General features: G+C 36.0%; 1 protein-coding gene across 1 annotated transcript in view; it reads left to right on the forward strand.

Annotated features, from left to right (window-relative positions):
- Window positions 1-25086, forward strand: part of rptor (regulatory associated protein of MTOR, complex 1) — a 304247-nt gene that overhangs the window by 235018 nt on the left and 44143 nt on the right. The window contains exons 15-21 of the mRNA XM_016515002.1: window positions 2094-2168; window positions 2409-2474; window positions 3228-3419; window positions 5498-5638; window positions 10195-10315; window positions 10619-10759; window positions 10910-11065. Of these exons, the coding sequence (XP_016370488.1) occupies window positions 2094-2168; window positions 2409-2474; window positions 3228-3419; window positions 5498-5638; window positions 10195-10315; window positions 10619-10759; window positions 10910-11065 (892 nt within the window). The remainder of the gene's footprint in view (window positions 1-2093; window positions 2169-2408; window positions 2475-3227; window positions 3420-5497; window positions 5639-10194; window positions 10316-10618; window positions 10760-10909; window positions 11066-25086) is intronic.

Consider the following 25086-nt stretch of genomic DNA (forward strand, 5'->3'; position numbering starts at 1 on the left):
TTTTTTTTTTTTTTGCTATTGTTATTGTTATTAAAGATTACAAAGTACAACAACTCCAACTTTTCTTTGGAATAAAATGCAAAAATGAATTGTTCACTAGACCAAGAACTTGCTTTTTTTTCTTCTTTTTTTTACTGATTTGTAAATGCTATATTGATTTTTATTTCTAAATAATAATAATGAAAAAAAATCTACATGGAATTAAGATGGATCCTATTCTCTTTTTAATGCACATTCCTGGTCTAGTGAATGATTCATCTGTACTTGTTATTTCAAAAGATTTTTAATTGAAATGAAATTAATATGACTTTGTTTATCATAGAAGACATTATTTGAACATTCAGAGTGTATTTCGTACATTGGAGTCTGGAAGGGCAGTGGAAATGAAAGTGGTTTGCCATCTGTCTCTGGCAGTAGTGGTAAAGACACCTGCAGAGATAGATGATCATTCACGCACATCCCTCACAGAGACTGCAGCACTCAAATCAAAACACACTCTAATGCTGCTGATCTGGCTACTGAAAACACACTTTTCTTTAAAGAAAGATATGACATGTCTTATGATTGGCTTATCAAATCCAACAGCAACTCTAGGGAATGAATATTAAATCAAAGGTCAAACGAGACCCTGTGACTTCATTCTATTTTTATTTCCTCTTTGCGCAGAGAGACCCAGATGCACAGCTCTCCACAACTCTGATGCAGATATCATTGCTCTCAGATCTCATTGACACCTGCATCAATTCAAAAATTGTTTCAGTCACAAGATATGCGAGCACCAATTTCGAAAGTATTGACATCAAACCTGGCGTGTTTGCTTGCAAATACAGTTGGACTTAGAACAATAGAATGGAAGTGGGGATAGGGGGTCTCAGTCACGCCATCTTAAAGTGAAAAAATTAAAATTCTGTCATCATTTACTCACCCTCATATCATTCCAAACCTGTATGACTAATTCTACTCATACAAAACACAAAAGAAGATATTTTGGAGAGCGTTTGGAACCCACTGACATTCATTGTATGGGCAAAAAATAAATACAGGGTTAGTTCACCCAAAAATTAGACTTTAGTTATCATTTGCTCACCCTCATGTTGTTCCAAACAGTTGCTGGTAACCATTGACTTCCATGTTTTTTTTTTTTTCTTTCATACAATGGAAGTCTTGACTTTTTCATTACCAACATTCTTCAAATTATTTTCTTTTGTTTTTAACAAAAGAAAGAAACTCATACAGGTTTAGAACAACTTAAGGGTGAGTAAATGATGAAAGAATTTTCATTATGGGGTGAATTATCCCTTTAATTGGCATGCTTTAATTGACCGATATTCCTCCAGTCTTCGTTGTAACATGATGTGTGTGTGTGTGTGTGTGTGTGTGTGTGTGTACCTGTTTTTCTATTCTGGTGGGGACTTAAACCTGAATACACACAGACTCATGTGTTTGTGTTTGTTTGTGTGTGTGTGAGTGTGTGTGTGTGTGTGTGTGTGTATGTGTGTGTGTAACAATGTAAAAGTATTTACTGTTACTTTTAATCAATTTAATGTGTCCTTGTTCATTAAAAGATTTAATTTCTTGAAGAAAAAAACTCTTACTAACCCCATACTGTTCAGATATACATAGAACTGTTTAGATCGTATAGAGTGGTCAGTATGTGTAATTGGTGAGTTCTCAATTGCACATGGCACTTAAAAAATCACCAGATGAAATGGAGAGCACAAGCAGGCTATAGCACAACTTGCCCTTTCTGTCTTGCCCACACTGTCCTCCAGCACACATTCTGTTTGAGATGGGACAAATAGCTTTTCTCCATCTCTCTCTTTCTGGTCATTCCAGGCACAGTTATTGTGTTTTTGGTATCAGCGATGTGTCTCACGTGCTGTAGTTCAGTTTACATTAGGGGAGTATGTAAGTGTTTTACAACTCTGACTCAGAGAAAACTCAGATGTAAGCGGTTTATATCAGACAGCAAGATTGGAAGAAACTTGTCAGCAGTCAGGATAGTGTTTTGTAACGGTTTTGTCACTTTTTCAATTCCTTCTTTTACACTCGCCTACTCTCCCTCCTGCTCTTTCTCTTTCTCTTTTCTGTAGTCATGCCAAGCTGATCTTGTAAAAGACAATGGACACAAGTACTTCCTGTCGGTGCTGGCTGACCCGTACATGCCCGTGAGTATTTTAGGATGGCACTGAATCATTTTCAACTTTTTCAAAACAAAATTTGTTTTGTTTATTTAATCTGCTGTGCCATATTTGTCGAGTTCAGACTATTCTTTGTTTTTTCATTGGAATTTTGTGTACTTTTGACCAATCAAATCATGGATGGACAGTGAAAATGGATAGACACTGTTAATTAAATTAAGTCATGGATATTGTTTTTTAGTTGTTGACTCCTGATTCTTTATCCAGGCTGAGCATCGAACCATGGCAGTCTTCATCCTTGCTGTCATTGTCAACAACTACAACACAGGACAGGTATAAGACAGATGAAACAGAAATAAAAGATTAAAAACATTAAAGGCAAGCTCACACTACAGGACTGTAAGACTACCTGAACTGCTGCGGTGCTCACACTCCACAAGGTTTCTGTCATCTGTTATCATCTTGTTAATAGCTGCGTGCATACTACATAACACAACACTGACGAGGTGTACAAATGACAAGACATTTGGTCAAGAGGCAGTCCCGACCAGCAGTGAAAAAGAAAATGTTATCTCACATAAATTCAAAGAGAAATTCATGCAAGTTATTACAAGATTTTTCTTTATACAATCTGCACTGTGATTGGCTGGATTAGTTCCACCTTGTAGTTACATCGAAAACACACAATAAGATCATGTGGCAGTAATTTGAAACAAGTTTGAAAAGATTGCAGCGCCGGTGACTGCTCGGGACAGGCTCAGATCACATCGCTGACCTGCTCATACCTAACGAGCATCAGCAAACCAAAATAAGCACCGATTTGGCCGCACTCTGGGGGTTTTGTCGCAGACCTTGAAAACCTGTCTGTAACAGCAAAATCCAGCCAAAAGTTGTGTAGTGTGAGCTTACCTTGTCTGTAATGACAGTTGTTAAACTAAGGTTTACAAACAAACTTGAAAAGTAAATATGAATATAATAGGATGCTTTGAATAGCCTATTATTATTTTGCAAGGTTATATATAACAAATATATCTTCTCAGAACTTCTTCTTCTTGAAAAAACGAAATTGTCCTTTCTTTTCATCAGGAGGCTTGTCTGCAGGGTAACCTGATTGCGATCTGTCTGGAGCAGCTCAATGACCCCCATCCTCTTCTGAGGCAGTGGGTGGCAATCTGTTTGGGCCGAATCTGGCAGAATTTTGATTCTGCACGCTGGTGTGGAGTTCGAGATAGTGCCCATGAGAAGCTCTACAGTCTCCTGTCTGATCCTATACCAGAGGTTCTGAAAGTTGGCTAGTCTAATTCTTGTAGATCTTGCATATTTTAGATTTTCAAGGGTAAAGGCCCGTTCACACCAAGCACGATAACGATAAAGATATAGTTCTAAAAATCGTTCTCAATATTAAAGAATAGCATAGTTCACACCACAACTATAACGATAACGATAAAGAGGAACAATATCGTTGTGATCACGTTCAAAACTATTTTTTTCCAGCTGATGAACGATAAAACACTGACAGCCAATCCGAATCCATCCTGCTGTAACGAGCTCAAGAATCTAAAGCGGCAGACACATGTGCGCTTAGAATAAACAGACGATATCGTTCGCTGGTGTGGATGCTAATATCGTTATCTTTATAGTTATCGTTCTTGGTGTGAACGGGGCTTAACACTTTATAATAACTTTCATTAATAAATCCTTAACAAACAATATATAATGCTTAACAGATCATTAGTTAACATATATTCACGTAGCTAGAAATATGTTAATGTACTTATTCATATACTTATTCATGTTTACTAATGTACTCATTAAACATTACCTAATGATCAGTGAATTAACAGATCATTATTTAATGCAAATTGAAATGCTTACAAATGGCATTAAACTTTCAATTCATACGATCATGTACTTTTTAAAAATCTGCAAATTATTTAAAAATAAATTATACAATGATTACAAGCTTATTTGTTAATGTGCTTTTGATTGCTATCAAATGTGATCAAACTTCAGTTCACATATTACCTAATGCTCTTATTTTACATGTACAAAAAAAATTTGCTTAATTGGTAATTAAGCACTTCACAAACTATTCATGTTATATCTTTCACTAACTCATAATCACAGTCTGTAAAGGTCATATATTTGGTCTGTGTTTGTTGTGTAGACTTCTACTATTTACATATCTGAACAAATCATTTATTAATTATTTGTTCACGTTTTACAGTACCTAAAATCTAAAAAGGAAACTATTCATCATTTGTAAATGTTTATAAATGTTTACTAATCATTAGTAACTTTTTGAGCAGTCATCTCAATAGCAAAAAGTGTCCCGAATTATCTGAATTTACCCATTTACACATCTTTACAAATCTTTTATTAATCATTTATTCATGTTTTTGCAGTACCTAATCTAAAGTTTAAACTAGTCCTAATTTGTAAACGTTTACTAATCATCTAGTACCTTTATGGGTATTGGATTTTAGCTGCTGTAACGTTTGTGTAAAGGGTGTTTAGTTTAAGTTTAGCTAAATGCTTGCTAAAGACATAACACACATTGTAATTTAATGTAAACATGTTTTTATTGCCTCAACACTTATATTAGTAGACTACTGTATATCATTAAACAGGATATTCCTTGAATCATACATCAACAGGAGAAAACAAACCTATTTTTCAAGAAAATACTTTATCAAAACAATGTAATATAAACTGATTGATCCATGTTCCCTTATAGTAATCAAATTGACCTTACCCTTATCACACTGTATCAAAAGCTTTTAAATCATTGTATAATATCTGTTAAAATCATTTGTAGATTTTCAAGAAGAGCATGATCATATGAAGTGAAAGTTTAATGGCATTCGTAAGCATTTTAATTAACATGAAATAATGATCTGTTAATCATTAGGTAATGTTTAATAAGTTTATCAGTAAACATTAACAAGCACATTATCTCACATTTCTAGCTATTTGAATATATATTAACTAATGATCGGTTAAGCATTATATAGGGATGTAACGATTAACCGCGAGCCGGTTGAAAATCGATTCAAATATATGACTTGAGTGAATCGTTACATCCCTAGCATTATATAATGTTTGTTAATGATTTATTGATGAAAGTTATTATAAAGTGTTACCAACCTGCTATATAATGCATTACAAACCTTAAATAGATTTCTCGTTTTCTCTGTTTTTCTGTTCTGTGTACACCCAAGTCTATTCCTGACCAGGATATGTACCTCAAAATTATTACTTTTATATGTGGTCAAAAACAGTGCTACTTTCTTGCCATAACTCTGACCAAGGCTGTTGTGTGGTACATTTATGCTTTGTGTTGGTCTCATTGGCAGGTGCGGTGTGCAGCTGTGTTTGCTTTGGGTACATTTGTGGGGAATTCTGCGGAGAGAACCGATCATTCTACCACCATTGATCATAATGTGGCCATGATGCTAGCACAACTCATTAATGATGGAAGTCCCATTGTGAGAAAGGCAAGTTTATTGGAATATCATTAAGGGTTTTTTTTCTTCATCATCATCAACTTCATTATCTTAAATTTTTGGTATCTTAAAAATCTGGTTCACATTTTACATAAAACTGTTTTGGAAATTTAAGACTGTAAACTCAGTAAATTATACATACAGATGGTTCTCAACCAGAATAATACTGTTACCGCCACCTTTCCCGCGGCGGCAACATTAGGAATGTGTATTTGCTGCCTTTTACCCTTAAGTGGCGCTATAACCATAAACTTTGAAAAGTTAGAAAGTGAATATTTTGGAGGCTCATTCTCCCAAGTAGTTAGCTGCATATTGGAGAAATTAAAGAAACATAGTTCAACAAAATAATCATCACAGGACCAAATTTAGTACTGAAAATTAAATGTAGGCGTTTATTCCCTTACGAAAATTAACCAAGGTTTTATTATAGTGAACGCGTAGTAACCATCTTTTTTTTTTTTGCCATATTGATTATCATTTGTATAACCACAATTTTACTACAAATATCTTGGTTAAACTGTGGTTAGTGTAGCAACACCAAGGCTAATTTGTGGTTACCATGGTTTAACTATAGTAACCAATTTTATTTATTTATTTTTTTTTTGTAGTAAAAGTTTTCGTAAGGGTACTCATATACAGTAACAGTGATGATGGACAGACAGTGCACAATAACATTGTGGGACATAGTACACATAACATTGTGGGACATATTACAACACCAGTACAACATTACTGATGTGATGTCAGCCTCTCAAGAGCAGAGGACAAGAGAGTATTACATCTTGGGGGAAGAAGTTCTTGTCTGGATGACCTGAGCTGAATGATCCAGTATCTTCTTTTCTATTCAACATTGCTTGCAAAACAAGGAGTCCCTGACACTGCTGATGGCCTTGTAGATGCTAGAGGTCTTGTATTGTTGGGACAGAGGTTCCAGTCATTTTCTCAGCTGTCTTTACTGTCTGCTGAAGGGATTTAAAATTGGTGGGTAGCTTTAGAGTTCCCATACCAGTAATTCAGCTGTTGGTGACCCTGTAGAAGGTGGTGAAGATGGGGGAGATATTATGAAGGTAATTTGAAGTCTCCAGGTACAATCTTCTGTGAGTGCCAAATTGAGCTCTCTTTTGCTATGTATTGCACCTGAACAGAATTGCCATAATGTCCATTCTGGCGAGTTTTCACATAAACAGTCAGTATGTCTTAAAGGAAAAATTCACCCAAAAATGAAAATGTCTTACCCTCATGTTGTTCCTAAACTGTATGACTTACTTTCTTCTGTGGGACATAAAAGAAAAAGGGTTTTGCAGGCAATCAAAATCAGCTGTAGTTTCTCTTTTATATAGTCCATATTGTATACACTGTTATAGTCCTGTTTTCACTGAAAGATGTTCAAGGCCAGATCAGTGAACAGCGTTCTTAAATAGGTGTCCTTGTTTTCCAGGTAAGAAAAAACAGGCCAAGGGCATCTTCTATAAACTATAAGGGGTTGAATATGGAGGGAAACTTGACATGGTCTTTGAAAATCCTCTTAAAGAGCTTTATAAGGATGTGTGTAAGTGCCATGGGACATGGGACGGATGTTATTTTCTTCTTATGCACATGTGATGGTCCTCACCTTAAAGAGTACCGAGAAAGTTGCCTGGCTCAGGGGAATGTTGAAGATGGGTACATTTGTGAGTTGGACTGCACTGTCCCTGAGCATCTGACTAGGAATCTAATAAAGTTCTTCTGCCTTGGACAGACAGAGAACCTGGTAACCAGGAGGACCAGCAGACTTCTTTCCAGGAGTGTCTTGTACGGGAAGTCTTGTAGTCAGTAATTGCAGTATGCCCTGCCACATGCACTTTGTGCCTTTGGTGTTGGTGAAGAGTGTATATCTGTATATAGCTTCACTTTGTCTTTCTGATACCAAAGAGCTACTTTATTTACAGATTTAATGGCAGCATCAGAGGAGTATGGCCTCCACAGTGAGCTTTTGCTGTGCTTGCATGTGTACTGTCTTAAGGCCTCACACACCAGACAAGAAGCTTATTATACACAGCTTATTATAGCTGTCTATATGAAGCATACAGACTTTATTCAAGCCACAGAAAGACAAACATTTTGCTGAAAAATGCACAATACACTATCTTTCAGCCTAGGGTAAAGTCATTATGTATATTAACAATAATTTGGGACAAATTTAATTTAATGGAAAACTACACCGATGAGCCAAAACATTATGACCACCTGTCTTATATGCTGTTGGTCCTCCTTGTGCTGCCAAAACAACACAGACTTGCCAAGTCATGGACTTTGCAAGACCGCTGAAGGTGTCCTGTGATATCTGGCACCAAGACATTACCAGTAGAAATTAATGTCTTTAAGTTGCGAGGTTGAGTCACCATGGATTGTATTGGTTGGTCCAGCACATCCCACAGATACTAAATCAGATTAGCATATTTAGGAGATCAGGACAACACCTAGGGGGCATGTCAAATTTGATGTCCACATGAATGGCCGGAAACAGGAGTTTCCCAATAGAACATTGCCAAGAGCATCACTTTTGAACAGTTTGTAATCTTCCTCCAGTGTATCCTGGTGCTATTACATCCCCAAGTAAACACAATGTAAAAGAAAACAGGTCTCATCTGTCCAGACAACCTTTTTCCACTGCTCCAAGGTCCAGTTCTGTTGCTCTTGTGCCCATTCTAGGGTCTTTCGGCTGTGTGTTATCATGGACACTCTGATCAGTCTGCATCTACACAGGCTCATCGTTAAACTTCTTCTGCCATCGATGAGCCTTGGACATCCTACACACTGTCACCAATTTGTGGTTTGTCCCTCCTTGGACCACTTTTGGTAGGTTCTTACAAATGCTGACCAGAGATGCAGAGATGCCACAACAATTTGGCCCTAGTCAAAGTCACTCAGAACTTTATTCCTTCCCATTTCTCCTGCACCAACACATTGACTACACAAACTGATTGTTCGTTTACCATATACATTACTCAGACCTTCACATGTGACCTTGTTAGGAGATGATTAACAATATTAACTTCACCTATGAGTGGTCATAATGTTTTGGCTCATCAATGTATGTTAGGGGCACTCACATAATCACAGTGGCAAACACACATACAAAACAATGTGTTCAATTTCAAGGACTGTTACCTTTTCCGTTGAAGAAACAGAAGTAAATGCTCACTGGTGTGATACTGTGATTGGCTAACTTCTTTGCACCTTATCCACGTCCTCTTTACAGCATGTTGTGTTTTGATACTCGAGATGGCAATCACTGTGTTAGAGCCATAATGTAGATGTTTGAGCCCGAGTCAGATCCTGAGGCAGAATAAATTGAAACAACGCAACCATTTGCAATGCAAAGCAACGTAAATGTAACCAAATATCTATATACAAATTACTGTTAACAAATTTCTTAAAAGACAACTCCAGTAAAACTCTAGCTACCCATTGTGTTAATGGTTAATAATAGTAATGGTAACATAAACTATAATAAAATATATTCAACTCGCATCATAAAAATGTTCAACTAAAGCAAATATTTCTGATCCAGCCGACTATGTGCTGATTTTATTAGCAACACTCAAACAATTCAGTTTCACTTTCATTGTTTGAATTTCATCCAAAAAATGTCTTGCATCCCACAACATAACAAAATGAGACGGACTACCTGGACCCGGTTCACAGTTGTGCTGCACACCGTGATGATACACTTGGTGTCTTAATAGCGTTAAACAATTTGACGTTTAGCTGCGTTGCCTCAGAGAACAAAATGCCATACTTTCAGATACTGCCGTATCTTAGAATACAAGATGTTGTGAAAAACAAAAACATGTTATAATTCACAAAATAGTCTGGTGTGAAATGTGAAAAACAGATAAAAACTTAATCTTTCAGTTGCTCAGGCATGTTATTAAATATAAACTCCAGCCATGATTGATGGACAGACATGAGTTGTACAGAACACACCTCCTTGATTACATACGACAATTACATATTAAAGGACTTTAAAATCTGGGCATTTCAGAGGGGTAGAAAAGAATAATTCATGTTTTAAACTAGGGAGTTAGTTTTAAGAATAAGTAGAGTAACCTCTTTTGTGTGTAAATATCAAGAACATTTTGATTCTCCATTTCATGGCCTCTTTAAAGCTAAGCTTTTTCCTTCTGGCCCGCAGTAATCAGCTTTGGAACAGTTTTGGTCCATTTGAGAAGTGTACATTTCCTGTATACAGCAATTACCATAGCAGTGATGTGGTCTTAAAAATCCAACCTGGGGTAGCTGCATCAACCCTGTTTTCATTGCTGGTGTTTGTGTAAAGGTCCAACATGTTCTCTGCTCTGCTAATGAAGTTAACATGCTCATAAAATTTAGGGTGGGGCAATTGCTTGATTGAAGTCCCTAGACAAAATAAAAATGTCATGAGCTTATGTAGTTTGCAGCTAATACAGATTTCAAAACAGTAGTCTACAATTTCAACTTATTTGAATGTGTTTCTGTTATAACACATTCAGTGACTTTTATTTACCTGTTTTTGTCATGTTTAGGAGCTGGTTGTTGCTCTTAGTCACCTAGTGGTGCAGTATGAGAGTAATTTCTGTACTGTGGCTCTGCAGTTCATGGAGGAAGAGAAAAACTATGCTGTACCCTCACCTGCAAATTCCACAGGTAGGTATTTATAACTGTTTTAGATACACAATAAATGTCTTAGTGATTTATAGTTTAAACAACAGTTATGAATGAAGTGAAATGTTTTGAATGGGATACTAACATGCTGCTTAAAGTAATGTATACTGCACAATGTACTGTCTGTCTGTCTGTCTGTCTATCTATCCATCTATCCATCCATCCATCCAGCCATCTATCCATCCATATATGCCACATATCAAACCATAGTCATGGTCCGCTGTTTATCTGATGTTTCAGCAGCTGCTTACCTTGATTTGTATGTGTGTGTGTGTGTGTGTGTAGAGACAGGAAATGTTACTCCAGGTAGGGACAGTCCTGCCGTCCCTCGTTTACGTTCAGTGAACTCCTATACAAATCTAAGAGCTGCCACCACTGCTCGAACCCTCAATAAGAGTCTTCAGAATCTCAATCTCAACGAGGAGGGTGAGTCAAACTTGACTACGCGACATATTGCACTTTAATAGGTCCCTTTCTTAAGCAAAAAAAAAAAATCCTTATTTTGTAATATAAGATTTTGGTCATATTACCGACCTCTATTCCTAACAATGCTTATGTTTATGATATGTGTTCTAGGTGGTCCGGCAGCATTCTCTCCAGGGAACCTGAGCACCAGCAGCAGTGCCAGCAGTACTCTGGGCAGTCCCGATAATGATGAATACCTCCTCTCCTTTGAAACCATCGACAAGATGAGGAGAGTCAGCTCATACTCTTCCTTGAATTCTCTCATTGGTAAGATTCCCTCTTTCAGCATCAAGCATAGACAAGACCATCAGCTTCCTTTGAAAATGCCTTTTTAAGGACATTAGCCTCAAGACACAGATGAACTGTATTTGTAGTTCAGTTTTTAATTTAAAAGAATTTTTACTTTAGATCAGTACTTTTGACCTCTTGAGAATCTTTGGAGTTCTGATTTTTGGTTGGTAAAGTACTCTGAAGAGAAGAAACACACTTTCAAAAACAAGTGTATAATGAGGCAAATTAATTGTAGTTAGTGATATCCATTTAGGTGAACATAAGACATACCTATGCTTCAAATGTTTACTATTAGTGTCACCCACACACATTGCCAAATGTAAAAATTTCAGATGCAGATCTGTTATTTACAGATGATATTCAACCAGAATGAACTATTTACAGACGCAGGTACTGCCGCCTCACATCAGCAAAATGCATTTGCAGGTTTTGACCTCTTTTTGGTGCTTTAATCACCATTTAATCCATTTTCACGAGTAGCAGTCAACTTTACAGTGTTAATGGGCTAGATTTGACGAGTCAGCAAATAATCTAAGAGCTACACGAGTTAAAATAATTCATATTCACTGAAGCAAACTTAGTACTTATTTAAGCAGCATAGTAAATGTCAAGACTGTGAGCCTGTGCTTACATTTTACTCTATGCTACACAGTACTACACTATGTTTTAAATTTTTATACTTTTAACTGGTGTGCAGTATTATTTATATCATTGAATCATGTTATTTTACCATAAAATAAAGAAAAGATGGTTTACTTTGCATAGGAGCATTAAAAGTGGTAGCCTGTTCAATACACAGATTTATACCTGTATTAAATATCTATATCGCCACATTACTTAATATTCATCACAAATACAATTTTTTAAAATTTACATTCAATAATTCCACTAATAAAATGGCATGCATTTCAACATGTCACGCACATCCTTAATTTGTTGTCTGTCAGACAAGGGGCAATTTGCTGTATTTTCACCTAGATTTGACATACCCAAATTTAAATATTTACCCTACACACATACAATGGAGGAAATGAGAACAAAAATTGTGTCATTGTACAGAAAACTCCTTGAAATACAAAATCAGATTGTAATACTTCATAAATAACATTATATATGTTTAAAATATTACAATTAACACAAAAAAAATAGGCACTTGTTGATTTATTTCCATAATTTTGTTTTTGAAAGTCTGTTATTCAGGTTCTATTTGTTCCAGCTATCTGCAACTTATAGGGCCCTATCATACAGTTGGCGCAATGTGGCACCAGGTGCAATGCAAGTGTTTTTGCTAGTTTCAGCCCGACGTAGTTATCATTTTCATGTTGTGCTCCACGTTGTTTAAATAGCAAATGCATTTGCACCCATGGGCGTGCTGGTCTGAAAACGAGGTATTGTTGGTGCGTTGCTATTTTGAGGCAACTGAAATAGACTGCACTTTTGACCAACTGAAACCTGGTCTAAAGTCAATGCCGCAATATTGATTTTTTTGTTAATTGAAGAGCGTGTTATTAATATGCGCCTATTATTGTGCCCCGTAGATGGTCTGCTCGTGCGTGAGGTTAAAGGTTAACCTTTCCTCTCTGGAGAAGCGTTCAGTCTTTGCTCTTGCAAATTCCGCCATGTAAATAGCGAATCCGCCATGGTGCAAGCGCAAATGGCCTTTAAAGGGAATGGGAGATGAGACTCTGATTGGATTATTGCACGTTACGCCCAAAACACACCCATGACTCATTAAGAGAATAGGTACAACCCTTTTGGACCATGCGCCCGGCTCGCCGAGTTTTCCCGTCGTTAAACTAGCAAAAGTGGATTCGGACATGCCCTAAGTGCACTTGCGCAGTGCGCTTTAGACAATGCGCTTAGATTGTTAAAATATAGCCCATGTTGTTTCTTTCCACTAGGTGCCAAAATGTACCAGAAAAGAATTTTTCCACTATTTGATTCTAATAGTTATTGAATTATATTTGAATGGAGTAAAATTGTCCTTTTTTTCTGTGTACAAGTGTCCTTTTGAGTTTCCAGAACCCCCCAGAATCCTACTTTACTATGTGCTATAGCACTTTTCTTTATTATCGATTGCATTATTTTTCATTTTTGTCTTTGTCTAAGTAGTAATATACAAAATGGCATAAAAGAATTAGACCAGGTATAATTTTTTTTGTGTTTTACACAATCAGTTTTATTCTTTCAGGAGAAACAAAACTCTATAAATTATACAATCTATGTGGTCTATTACAATCTAAAACAGAATCCACATTCTCCAGACTCCTAAACGTAGTTTTGAAATTTTTGTCATAAAATAGTTTAGCAGATTGTTGTGTGCTTTCATATTTCTTTAACAGATCAGTTTGCTGTGCTTTCATATTTCTAAATAATAATAATTCTATTTTAAAAAATGAGTATAAGCACTGTAAATGCATATGCATGCGCTTAACAAATTCAGGGTCCTCTGCTCTACGCTGAGCCACTGGCCTACGCATCATCACTTTTGCTCTTAGTTTTGCGTTCAAAGATCTCTTATTCTGTGCCGTCAATGCTTTTCTCTTTCCACATGCCATTATCGAAATCAAAACAGTCCATAAACTATAATTCCATATACATCCATCAAAAGAAGCTTGTGCGCTTAACCTGGAACTGCTCTTACCGTCCAGCCTTCTGACCCACGGAGGTGTCAAATTTCTTGGCTCTGAATGGCCTTCACACTTGATTGACATCTCTCTGGAGCATGAGAGCTTGGCCTGATCTGTATAACATCGACAGCTGCTGAGTAAACAGGCATGCTCTGACTAATGGGTTGGAGAGTGTGTTTCTCCGAAGAGCGCATTTTTCTCTGGTGCACATCCATGACAAAACAATGGATTTCTGACTAACACAAGCACAAAGAAACTTAAAAAAAATTGTCTCATTTGAAAGAAAAGATACAAATCTATAAGATGATTATAGAGTTTGTTGTTTGTGGCTGACTGAAGCAGTCATACGAGTAGGAATGTGATGCTTGTCATTGTTTCCTCAGAGTGATCATATTTCACAACATGATTCTTTTGAAGATTATTCGATCTATGATTTTCACACAATGAAACCAAACCAAAGTGCAATCATACATTATTAACACTTTTACTGTCGCTATTAGTCCTGCATAGATTCAGTCTTCCAAATATTCTGTAGCTTATTATGAATTTGAACCATCCCGTTTTAGACACTGCAAGTCTAAAACACACCTTATTTCTGCAATTATGAATCAAGGATTGTTTTCCGTGTCATGAAATGCATCGTGAAAAATTACATATTTTGGCTTCAAATTACATATTGTACTGATTTTACATCAAATAACACAGTGAATACAAACACTGACCTCTATATGAAAACCTGCAATAATTAATAAGTTTAACTGCCCCTGACTTTATGCCTACTGTATGTTGAAAATGTGTAGACCAATTCACAGAGCCCTGCACATGACATGCAGAAAAAATATATAACTCAAAAGTATTAAACATTCATTTTAGTTTAAACATGGGGACGTTATAGGCTAGGCCTATATCATTCATAATTTCCCCATGTAATCCACATTTTCTATCGTATTTATTTTGTGGCATAATGCACACCTCTTTAAATGTATAATAATCTGTAATATAGTAAAATATAGTATAATAATAACTTTTTGGAAACCATTTGAAAAAATAGGTCACGTGGAAGGCTTTTAACGCAAAGTAAAAGCATCTCCAATCATCGATCTTCGTAATTTAATTCATTCATGTAACACTAAATACATTTGTGCCAGTCAGACAGGCCTGATCTATAAACCTTGTCATACACATTTCGGGGTTTATAAACAATAATTGTCGTAATTATGCATGCAACGCCGCTCACACTGGAGCATGCACACTGAAGTAAACAGAATCCTTTATATTTACACATTTGATTAAATATACCACTCACATGAATGTAGTTAAGCACACAAATTACATGGCATAATTATCCAGAAATTAACAATTTTACACATTTAAGGTAGCTATAAATAGAAATATAGATGCGCTGCTTTTAGAATAGACATTATGTATTTATTAATGACAGCGAGGATGGCTTGGCTGTGAAATGTTGCCTTAAATTGTGTTATATTGCAGAAATCAGAGTCTGAGCGGAAATATTTTTATCAGGAAATATTTTTATCTGAATAATTAGCAATGATGCACACTTGATTCAGAAGATTGCTTCACAACATCAAAAAAACTGCAGGGCTTGTTCAGTGGTTCAAACACAGGATACTGCACTGCTGGCACTCATGTGCTGTTGGTGTTGTGCGGCTACTGTACTGTACATTGCACATCCAGTACCGAATGCAATTACTGTGAAATGTGCACAAATGAGTGGGTACTGATGCTGAAGTCTGATGATGTTCCGGACAAATTAATTTATGCGTAATAAATTCATTTTTATTAAATAATTTATTTAATTACCCCTAGGGTTGCAAAATTCCGTGAATTTTCCAGACTGTAAACTTTCCATGGGAATTAACGGGAATATATGGGAATTTATGGGAATTTATGGGAATTAACGGGAATTAATGGGAATAAACTGGAAATTTGCAAAATCGCAGGAACTGGGGACTTAAATGTAGTTGAGAAAAAATCTTGCATCATAATCTTGGTTAAAACAACCTGATTTAATGCAATTTCAGTTTAATTTCTACCCTAGACACTGCTCAATCACATGCACACACAGCACACTGCACACAAAACAAATACACTGACTGAACAAACCATAGACTGGAACAAACATTTAGGTGAGATAATAATAAAGCAGAAGTCTAAAAATGACCCTCCCCCACACACAATCCCCTATAGTCACCTAAGAGAGGGATTCCCCTCCATTTTCTCTGAAGACACACTTGCTGCATTTGAGCCCAAAGACTACATCTGAGTTTTGATATTCTAAATATATTTGATCTATGGGATTCAAGTTTAACTAGTAAATACCAAAAAGTGTTAGGAAGTAACAGTACATCCGTCTAGTTGCAAATTGTAATCCAAGAGATTCTGTGTACTGTCTTTTGGTCCAATAAGTAATATCTCTGTCTTATCCGAATTTAATAAGAGAAAATTTATTCTTTTTAAATTAATTTTATAATTTATTCAAATTTACAGGTAGGATCTAAACCATCTTAAAGTCTGCCCTTGAATACCTGTATAGTTTTGTAATCGATCTATGAGTATGTCATGATCTATAGTGTCGAACGCAGCACTAAGATCAAGTAAATAGCAATGAGATGCAGCCTTGGTCTGACGCAAGAAACAAGTCATTTGTAATTTTAACAAGTGCAGTTTCTGTTGCTATGGTGGGGCCTGAAACCTGAAATTCTTCATAGAGATCATTTTTTTGCAGGAAGGAGCGCAATTGAGCAGACACAACTTTTTCAAAAATTTTAGACATAAAAGGAAGATTTGAAATGGGTCTGTAATTTACCAGTTCACTAGGATCTAGTTGTGGTTTCTTAATAAGAGGCTTAATAACCGCCAGCTTGAATGGTGTTATAAATAAAAACCTTGGATTGTTTTGGTTATTTTCTATGAGTTTGTGGATATGCTCGGCCCTGGCAGCTTTTAGAGCCTGTCTATAGCTGGACATAATACGTATCTGTACTTTTACTCAAGTACTTGATTTGTGTACTTCGTCCACCACTGATAACTGCTTTGGTTGCGAGTGGTCTAATGTTTAGGAGCCCAAACTTTAAAAATGTTTTTTGTTCATTTATTTTACATTTTTCTGGTTTAATCACGATCAGATTTTTTCTAGATCCTGCATTAAATTTATATTTTGACTTCACTATTCGGGGAACAGACACAGTCTTTATAGATTGGACAGCGCAAGTACTTCTATCATTTAAGCGGGGAGAACAAAAGTCATCATGGCAGTTATTTGAGATTTGACTTACTAGTCATGGAGCGTAGCGTCCTGGAGATGTTGTCCGACAGGAGTTCCACTCCGACTCTGCTGGGGTGCAGGCCATCAGCGCAAAAAAGCCTAGGGCACTCCCAGAAAATATTTATGAGGCATAAACTAGCTCAAGCTGTGATGCTCTTTCTGCTAGCCAGTTTTCTGTTATCATACAGAAGTACAGTACTTGTCAAAAGTTTGGAAACATTACTATTTTAATGTTAAAAACATTGCATATCTTTTGCTCATCAAGCCTTCATTTATTTGATAAAAAATACAGAACAAAACGGTAATATTGCGCAGTATTACTTGTATTACAATTTAAAATAATGGTTTTCGGGTTTTTATATACTTTAAAATATAATGTTTTTCTGTGATGCAAAGCTGAATTTTGAACATCATTACTCCAGTCTTCAGCGTCACATGATTCTTCAGAAATCATTCTAATATGCTTATTTATAATCAATTTTGGAAACAGTTGTGCTGTTTATTTTTTATTTTTTATTATTACCTGTGATTCTTTTTTCAGGATTTTTTAATGAATAAAGAAGAACAGCGTTTATTTAAAATAGAAATCCTTTTTTAACAATACACTACCATTCAAAAGTTTGGGGTCAGTATCTTTTCTCTTTTTTTTAAATAAATTAATACTTTTATTCAACAAGGATGTGTTAAATTAATAAAAAGTAATAGTAAAGACTTATATTGTTAGAAAAGATTTCTATTTTGAATAAACACAAGTTTTTATTCATCAATAAATCCTAAAAAAGCATCACCGATTTCCCCCAAAAATCCAAAAAAATTTTAAATTTGTATTAGTTTGCATGCATGTGAGCCTATGATCAAACAAAATGTTTATATTTATGTTTGTATATGATAGTTTTATAAATTTCCCCAAATTTTCAATCAATTCCTATAAATTCCCGTAAATTCCCATAAATTCCTGGTAAGTTTCAAACTTGGAATATTTCCAAAATTCCCCAGACGAAGTTCCCATGGAAAGTTTCCGCCCCTTTGCAACCCTAATTACCCCCCACACACACACAACCTAGTCCCCGACACTTTTTAAGACAAACTTACGCCAGTGCGTTGATGCTGATTTTTACTCCCATTTAGTGTTCCTTTTAGGCCCTGGACACACCACTTTTGATAATACTCTTCTTCTATATTTTATTAACCTCACTATAATTTTGACCTGATGGCTGATTTTATGGGGTCAACATGAACTGCACATACTGTAGGCCCATATTTGGTATGCAGCCATAATTTCTGACACACTTTTCATGTCACATTAACCCATATTTAAAACAAACTGCCAAAAGGCTGTTTTGATGCCTGCTTTATAGTATAATTTGTTTACATCCATATTTATTGAGAACTTTTACGCAAAAAAAGAAAACTGTCATCTGCTCATCTTCATGTCATTCCAAACCTGTATGATTTTCTTCTTCCATGGAACATAAAATAGGTTTTGCAGAATGCCTAGGCTGCTCTTTTCCATAAACAAAAGTAGACAGTGATCAGAGCAGTTCATACGACTGTATTACATATATATATACGCAAAAACAGCAGGTTTTTGGACAAGAGACGACATTATGTTTCCTCTCTTCTGTTTGCAATCAGATCATTTTAAACTGTAAACTTCTGGAAAGTTTTAAGTCCAAGGATCTGGTAAACAAATGCATTCAAGCCGTCAGTTCAAAACTGTAATAATGTAGAGAAAACCCAGCCGATTACATCAGAGATGGTGGAGAGAATAGAGACTCGCATCCAGATTTCAGTAAATTATTCATTTAAGTGTGTATTTGGCTTCAAAGCACAACTTCTCTCATATTCAGTGATTGTTTCGGAGCAGCCCAAGCTGTTTCTCATTGCACGGTGTGAAATGGAGACTGAACAGCGGCTCAAAACACCCAACTGCTGCATGAACATATGATAACCAAACTACAACTCTTGGTTGGATAAAGCAAACCAGTGTCGCGCTAGTAAAGTTTTGAGGGATGACTATTGTAATCACGATAAAGATGATTACAGTGAGACATAAATAGGAACGAGTCTGTTTTTATTGATGTGCAAACAAACCATTTTTGTTCCCTTCTTTGGCACACTGATTGCTGTAACATTGTATTTCTGCATGAACACATTTCACTGTATTTATGTAGTCTTCAGAATTCAGGGGGGAGGTCGCTAATGGGTACATTGTGTCAAAAGGGAAGCCCACTGTCTTTGACTTTTAAAACCCCTTTTCTAAGTTTTCTAAAGACATATGATAGCTTTGTGTGACAAGCAGACCAAAATTTAAATAGCTCTTAAATCTAATTCACGCTTATATACATTCAAACATGGTGCATTTAGACATGCCACACTAGATTTGGCGATTTTGCCGGTTGTCATTGGTGTTCATGTGAATCTGAGAGTTCATCAGTGCCATTAATTTTCATGATACTATAAAATAGCGTCTTGTGCATTTAGCAAAAATTCTTCTTTCTTTTTTGCAAGTAAGAGAAAATCATACAGGTGTGCTTACAGAGGTTTGTTATGGTAATAATACTTCTGTTCTCTTTTGGTATAATTGCTTCTACATGTTTTCAGAGTTGCTTTGACCTGTTTTCTATGTGAATTCTTGGGAAAGAAACAGCCTGAGGATAAATGATGACTGAATTTACATTTTTATGTGAACTGTTACAGTTTTTACATGTACTGAACTCAAACTGAATGCTGTTCCAAAATCTATCTGCAGCAGAATTTTGCTCAATTTATTTTAGTCCTATTTCAACATATAGATCCTCTAAATTGTGCTAATTTAGTCTCATCAATCAAACCTGCTGTAAAAGCTCTTTTTTTCTCTTTTCTTGTCCTTCTCTTTTCTTGTCCTTCTCTCTCTCACTGTTTCTTATCTGGCATTTATATTTTGCTCTGGTCAGCCCCTTGGCTTCAGTTTCATATCCCTCATATTGTTACTTCTGTCATTGTATGGTGAGAATGAGGCTTTGTTCCAAAATCCAGTGAGCTGCCAACTGCATACATAGACAACTGACTTCTATGTCAGCATCCTAACTGAAATGGGACCTCATAAGTGAATTATTTGGTACACTGTATATAGGCAGCAATTCTGTGCATCATACAAATAGATCTACTCACATCAAATGCATGAGAGACTCATGAATGGATAGTGCATTTGTGACGCAATAGCTCCACATGCCTTTTCAGCGTTAAACCCAATTTATCAACATTTTCACAAATTTCCGCTTCTAAAAGCATTTAGATCTGCACATTCAGGCTGTTTTCATCTCTACATCTTTAAATCCATTTAACTTCTCTCTGTCTCATTCAGTCATGACATTTTTTTCTCAACTCCACTTTTTCTTTTCTGCCACATCTTTTGTGGCTCTTGTCATTGTTTTTTTCTCTGGCATCAGCCACACATACATCCTTTTTAGTTTTCTTCATATTCTCTTTAAGTCGTCACCCCTTCACACTGCTCACTAACATCAGTGCAGAGTCTACACCAGCACCTTACAAAACCTCTTCATTTCATCTTTCTCCTCTGACCACCTGTCAGCCCATCCTCTCCTTGTTTCCTCCTCCTTATTCCCTCAGTTTTTTAATATAATCTGTGACTAATTAATTTAAAGTATGAAACCGTTTCTACAGTCCTTACTTAACCTTCAAGAGTGACTGTGCTTTGCATACAAAAATCAGTAGCCAGGCAATGCTATTGAGTGCTAACACAGCAGAGTCCATGGTTCAAAGCACCTTTAGTTACCATGGTTACTGATGGATTCTGGGTGTCTTTTATAGCATGTGTTTGCTTTAAAGGTGCAGTGTAAATTTTAGCGGCATCTAGCGGTGAGGTTGCAAATTGCAACCAACGGCTCAGTCCCCCGCTCACCCCTCCCTTTAGAGAAGCTATGGTGGCCAATACAGGACTGAGATGTCGTCGGTAAAGACAGCAGAGAGCAATGAGATTTCTTTACAAAGGTAAATTAAGGAATTATATTTATTAATTATTTAATAAATCGATGTTATTGCGAATATTAATGTACTTATTCGCAAGAACAACAAAGTGACGAAACGCGCTGTGTAGAGCAGTTTGTCCTTTTAGGGCTACTGTAGAAACATGGTGGCGACTTCCATGTAAGGGGACCCGTGGTGTATGTAGATATAAATTGCTCAATCTAAGGTAATAAAAACATAACGGTTCATTAAGTAAGGTCTTTATACACCTCTGAAAACATAGTTATGTATATTATATTGCATTTCTATCAGTAGATCGATGTAAATATTACACATTGCACCTTTAAGTGAAGTTGCAGAGTATTCGACAACAATGTATAAAAGGTTAAATATTTTGACTAGAGGTGCCATATGAATATTAAAATAGTACAGTCCGGTACACAATATGTTATAGAAATAACTATAAGGAATATAAATATCTCAAGTTCCGTTGTGTTTTTGTATTATTGGAGAAATTTGTACAATTAAAGATGATACACTAGAAGTTTACATTTATTCTTCTCTACAATTATATACTGTATCTAGCATGGAAAACTGCGTCAAATCTCTACAAAATTATTTTTTATTTATTTACTTAAGAACACAAGTACCAGACAAGTCAATAAACAAACAAACAAACAAAGATAAAAAATTAAAGCCCAAGAGAGAACAAGAAAGAAATAGAATAACAGAGGGGGCTAGAAGACCGAGAGAGGATAAAAAGTGAGAGAAAGATAGAAAAAGAGTGGGGGGGAAAATAAATAAATAAAATAAAATAAAAGTGAATAAATAAAATATAGTATTTAACTATGTAATTATGATATGGTAGTAACAATAATAATGATAACAACAGTAATGGACTATATATAAATATAAAAAAAATTATGAAAGTAATGATTTATATATGTGCAAATTAAAATGTATGTAATGGCAGGGCAATAAACAGGCGAAAAAAAATAGATTTATGCATACGTACATATACATACATTCTCACTCAAACACACACACACATACACATACACACACACATTAATCTATCAGGGTATGTTAATATTTAGGGAAACAGTGGTCCTAAATGCACCGCATTAAAAGAAATGATCATTCATGTTTTCGTAACCGCTGGCCAAATTAAAAAACGAAACTAAAATTAAATCATCTTTGAGAGCAAGGGGGCCCCCTGGTGTTTCGGGGGCCCTACGCAGCTTGCGTATTTTACGTATAGGGAGGATCGGCTCTTTCTGTCATTACCTGTAGCCACTGTGTAGTGGAAATTTTATTTATTTATTTAATTATTTATTTTTGGTGATAGACACAGGGTTAACCACGGGTCCTTGAAATCCTTGAAAGTTTGTGAATCTGAAAAAAAACTTTCAAGGCCCTGGAAAGTTTTTGAAAATAAACATACATAGATACAGGTCCTTGAAAAGGCTTGAATTTATTTTGTGCAAGAAGTTTTCTGGAAAAAATTCCATATTATTCCCTCTGGTCCGCTAATGTGTTATTTCGCCTTCACTTCGTGGCCTAAGCATACTAGCTTGATTTACATTAGTTACGCACATTTAGGCGTTACGTTAAGTGTTTCCCGCGTGAGGTACTTTGTGTTGTACGTTGCCATGACATTCACGCGCGCACGAAACTACTACGATGGTACCTCAAAGTTTCACAGACACACCGGGAAATTAATGTTGAATTGCTTCGCTTGTTGAGATAATGTAAACCCATGAGGCAAGAAAAACTTAAAAGCATATTTATATATCTTAAAACTTCTGGTTACATGAGCCTAAGCTCTTTTCAATAAAATCCATGCAAAAGTTAATATCAGATCATTTTAGAATACAGTATAGGGACAATTCTGCTTTAAATTGTGTTCTAAATAGCAAAACTCCACCGGCCTCACTCCGCTCCCACGGCTCTCGGCTCCGCTCCACTCATCACAAGGACAAAAGCAAACAGGGATGCAAATAAATTGAATTAAGCATCATTAATCTGTAAAATGAATGAGGATAGTTCATACCTCAAAAAAAAAAAAAAAAAAAGCTTTTTTTGCATAGTTGTGTTTGACAAATGAAAACTGTAACAAGTGTAACACAGTGTAACATTGCTCTCACTTGAAATGTGTCCCCACATTAAGTCCTTGAGTTTGAGGGTATTGGACCTGGAAAGTCCTTGAAAGGTCCTTTAATTTTAAGTTAACCAAGGTGTGGGAACCCTCATCTTGTATATTGTGATTGCAATGCACACATTTGTTTGAATCTGTCATTCCCATTTTAAACAATTTGTGTTGGGTTAAGTGTGTTATATGGACTTTATATTGGATTTGTTGTATGTTAGTATTTTTGCTTAAAGTTACTGTATTTGAACAAATTTGTTTACAAAAAGATTTTTATAAAACAAAATATTAATCATGGATGAAAGGATGAGTCATGGAATTTATTTTTATTTTTTGGCCAAAATCTTCTAAAACTAGTTTTTGTAATGTTTATTCAGCGCGTATTAGTCATTCTCAATGATTGGGATTTTTTCTGAGAAAATATTGATATGCAAGTAATTGTGACTATAATTAATCAATCAGCATATCATGTAGTTCATTTCGAAGCAACTGGTAAATGTTTAAGTGTTGACAGCCTTTATACAGATCATTACACTACTGTGGAATTTAAACTTGGAATTTAATGGACAATTGACTGCTTGTATCTTTTTTCTCATATACACATTTCTCCAGTGCTGATGCATGGAAAATGAGCAAGAGCTTTTAACGTTCCCTGGAGAAGTATGTTAAGCACTGGAATAATATCATAGTACACTGATCTGCTATGGTTAGGAAAATATTTTGTCAGGGTTATAAATTTCTAACTTCCTAATGGGTCCATTTCTTAGTGTTTTCTGAAGCTGTGGCAGGTTTTGACAGCACACCACTGCAGTACTGGTGAATATTTCATGACCATCTGTAGAGAATTATGGCTCTGTTTACATTGGCCAATAAAAATCCAGAGCCCCGCCTTTTCCCGTATTATACTCTTAACTGCTGATTGTTCGACGGTTGTTGATTTCTCTTATCTGCAAAATTTAAATTAGTTTAAATTAGCTGCAAAATTTTAATTAGATTACTACTAATTTTTGTTGAAATCGCTTAAGATCAGCATTTAGGTGAAGTGACTCTCAGAGTGAGGGTCAGAAGACTGCTTATTAGCTTTCAGATCATTGAACATCTGCTCTCCATAACTGCTGTTATTGTGTGGCTAAGCAAAAAAGTGCACGAAGAGAGAGCAAGTTGGAGGAGGTGTCTCTGGAGACTGTTCATGAAGCACTTTGGATTGTGCGTGTGTTAAGATGGCAGACACACTGTGCATGTGAATGATGAGGGGCTCCACTCTCACACAGGACCATAGAGAAAGCACACACTCTTTCTGCATCACAAATATGCTCATCTGCCTAGTGCCCACTTGCTTGATGTTGATCTTGATGTTCACACTCACCTGATACACAAGCTCCAGCACAGCTACGCTCATCCAGTGGATAGGATATTGACGTTAACACACACACACACACACACACACACACACACATGGCAGATGCACCCAGTCTCATAATGAGGTGCGAATGGCAACACAATATAATTGAAGGAATGTGTCTTCATCACCTGAATGGGGCAGAGCAGGATGAACTAGTGACAGAAATGAGGGGTGGCATGCTGCAGATGATGACAGAATGAAAATGCATGAGAATTGGGAGAAAAACCACAAAAGAATGATAATGTCAGCTGCGGTTGCTGGTTCACTCCAGGAACAGGAGAGAAAATGTCAGATTGAAGTCAACGTGTTCCCACAGCTGGTTCCTTCTTATGAAAACATCATTTCCGGAGCAGTCAATGACATCCTGATAACAGTAATGACAGCTACTAATGAAAGATGGATGAGATCTGCTTAATTAAAGGGGTCATATGATGCTGCTAAAAATAACATTATTTTGTGTATTTGGTGTAATGAAATGTGTTTATGCGGTTTAAAGTAAAAAAAACACATTATTTTCCACATACTGTGCATTATTGTTTCTCCTCTATGCCCCGCCTT

This window comes from Sinocyclocheilus rhinocerous, unplaced genomic scaffold, assembly GCF_001515625.1.
Source record: "Sinocyclocheilus rhinocerous isolate Xijiao unplaced genomic scaffold, SAMN03320098_v1.1 scaffold567, whole genome shotgun sequence".
In the NCBI taxonomy this organism is placed as follows: Eukaryota; Metazoa; Chordata; class Actinopteri; order Cypriniformes; family Cyprinidae; genus Sinocyclocheilus; species Sinocyclocheilus rhinocerous.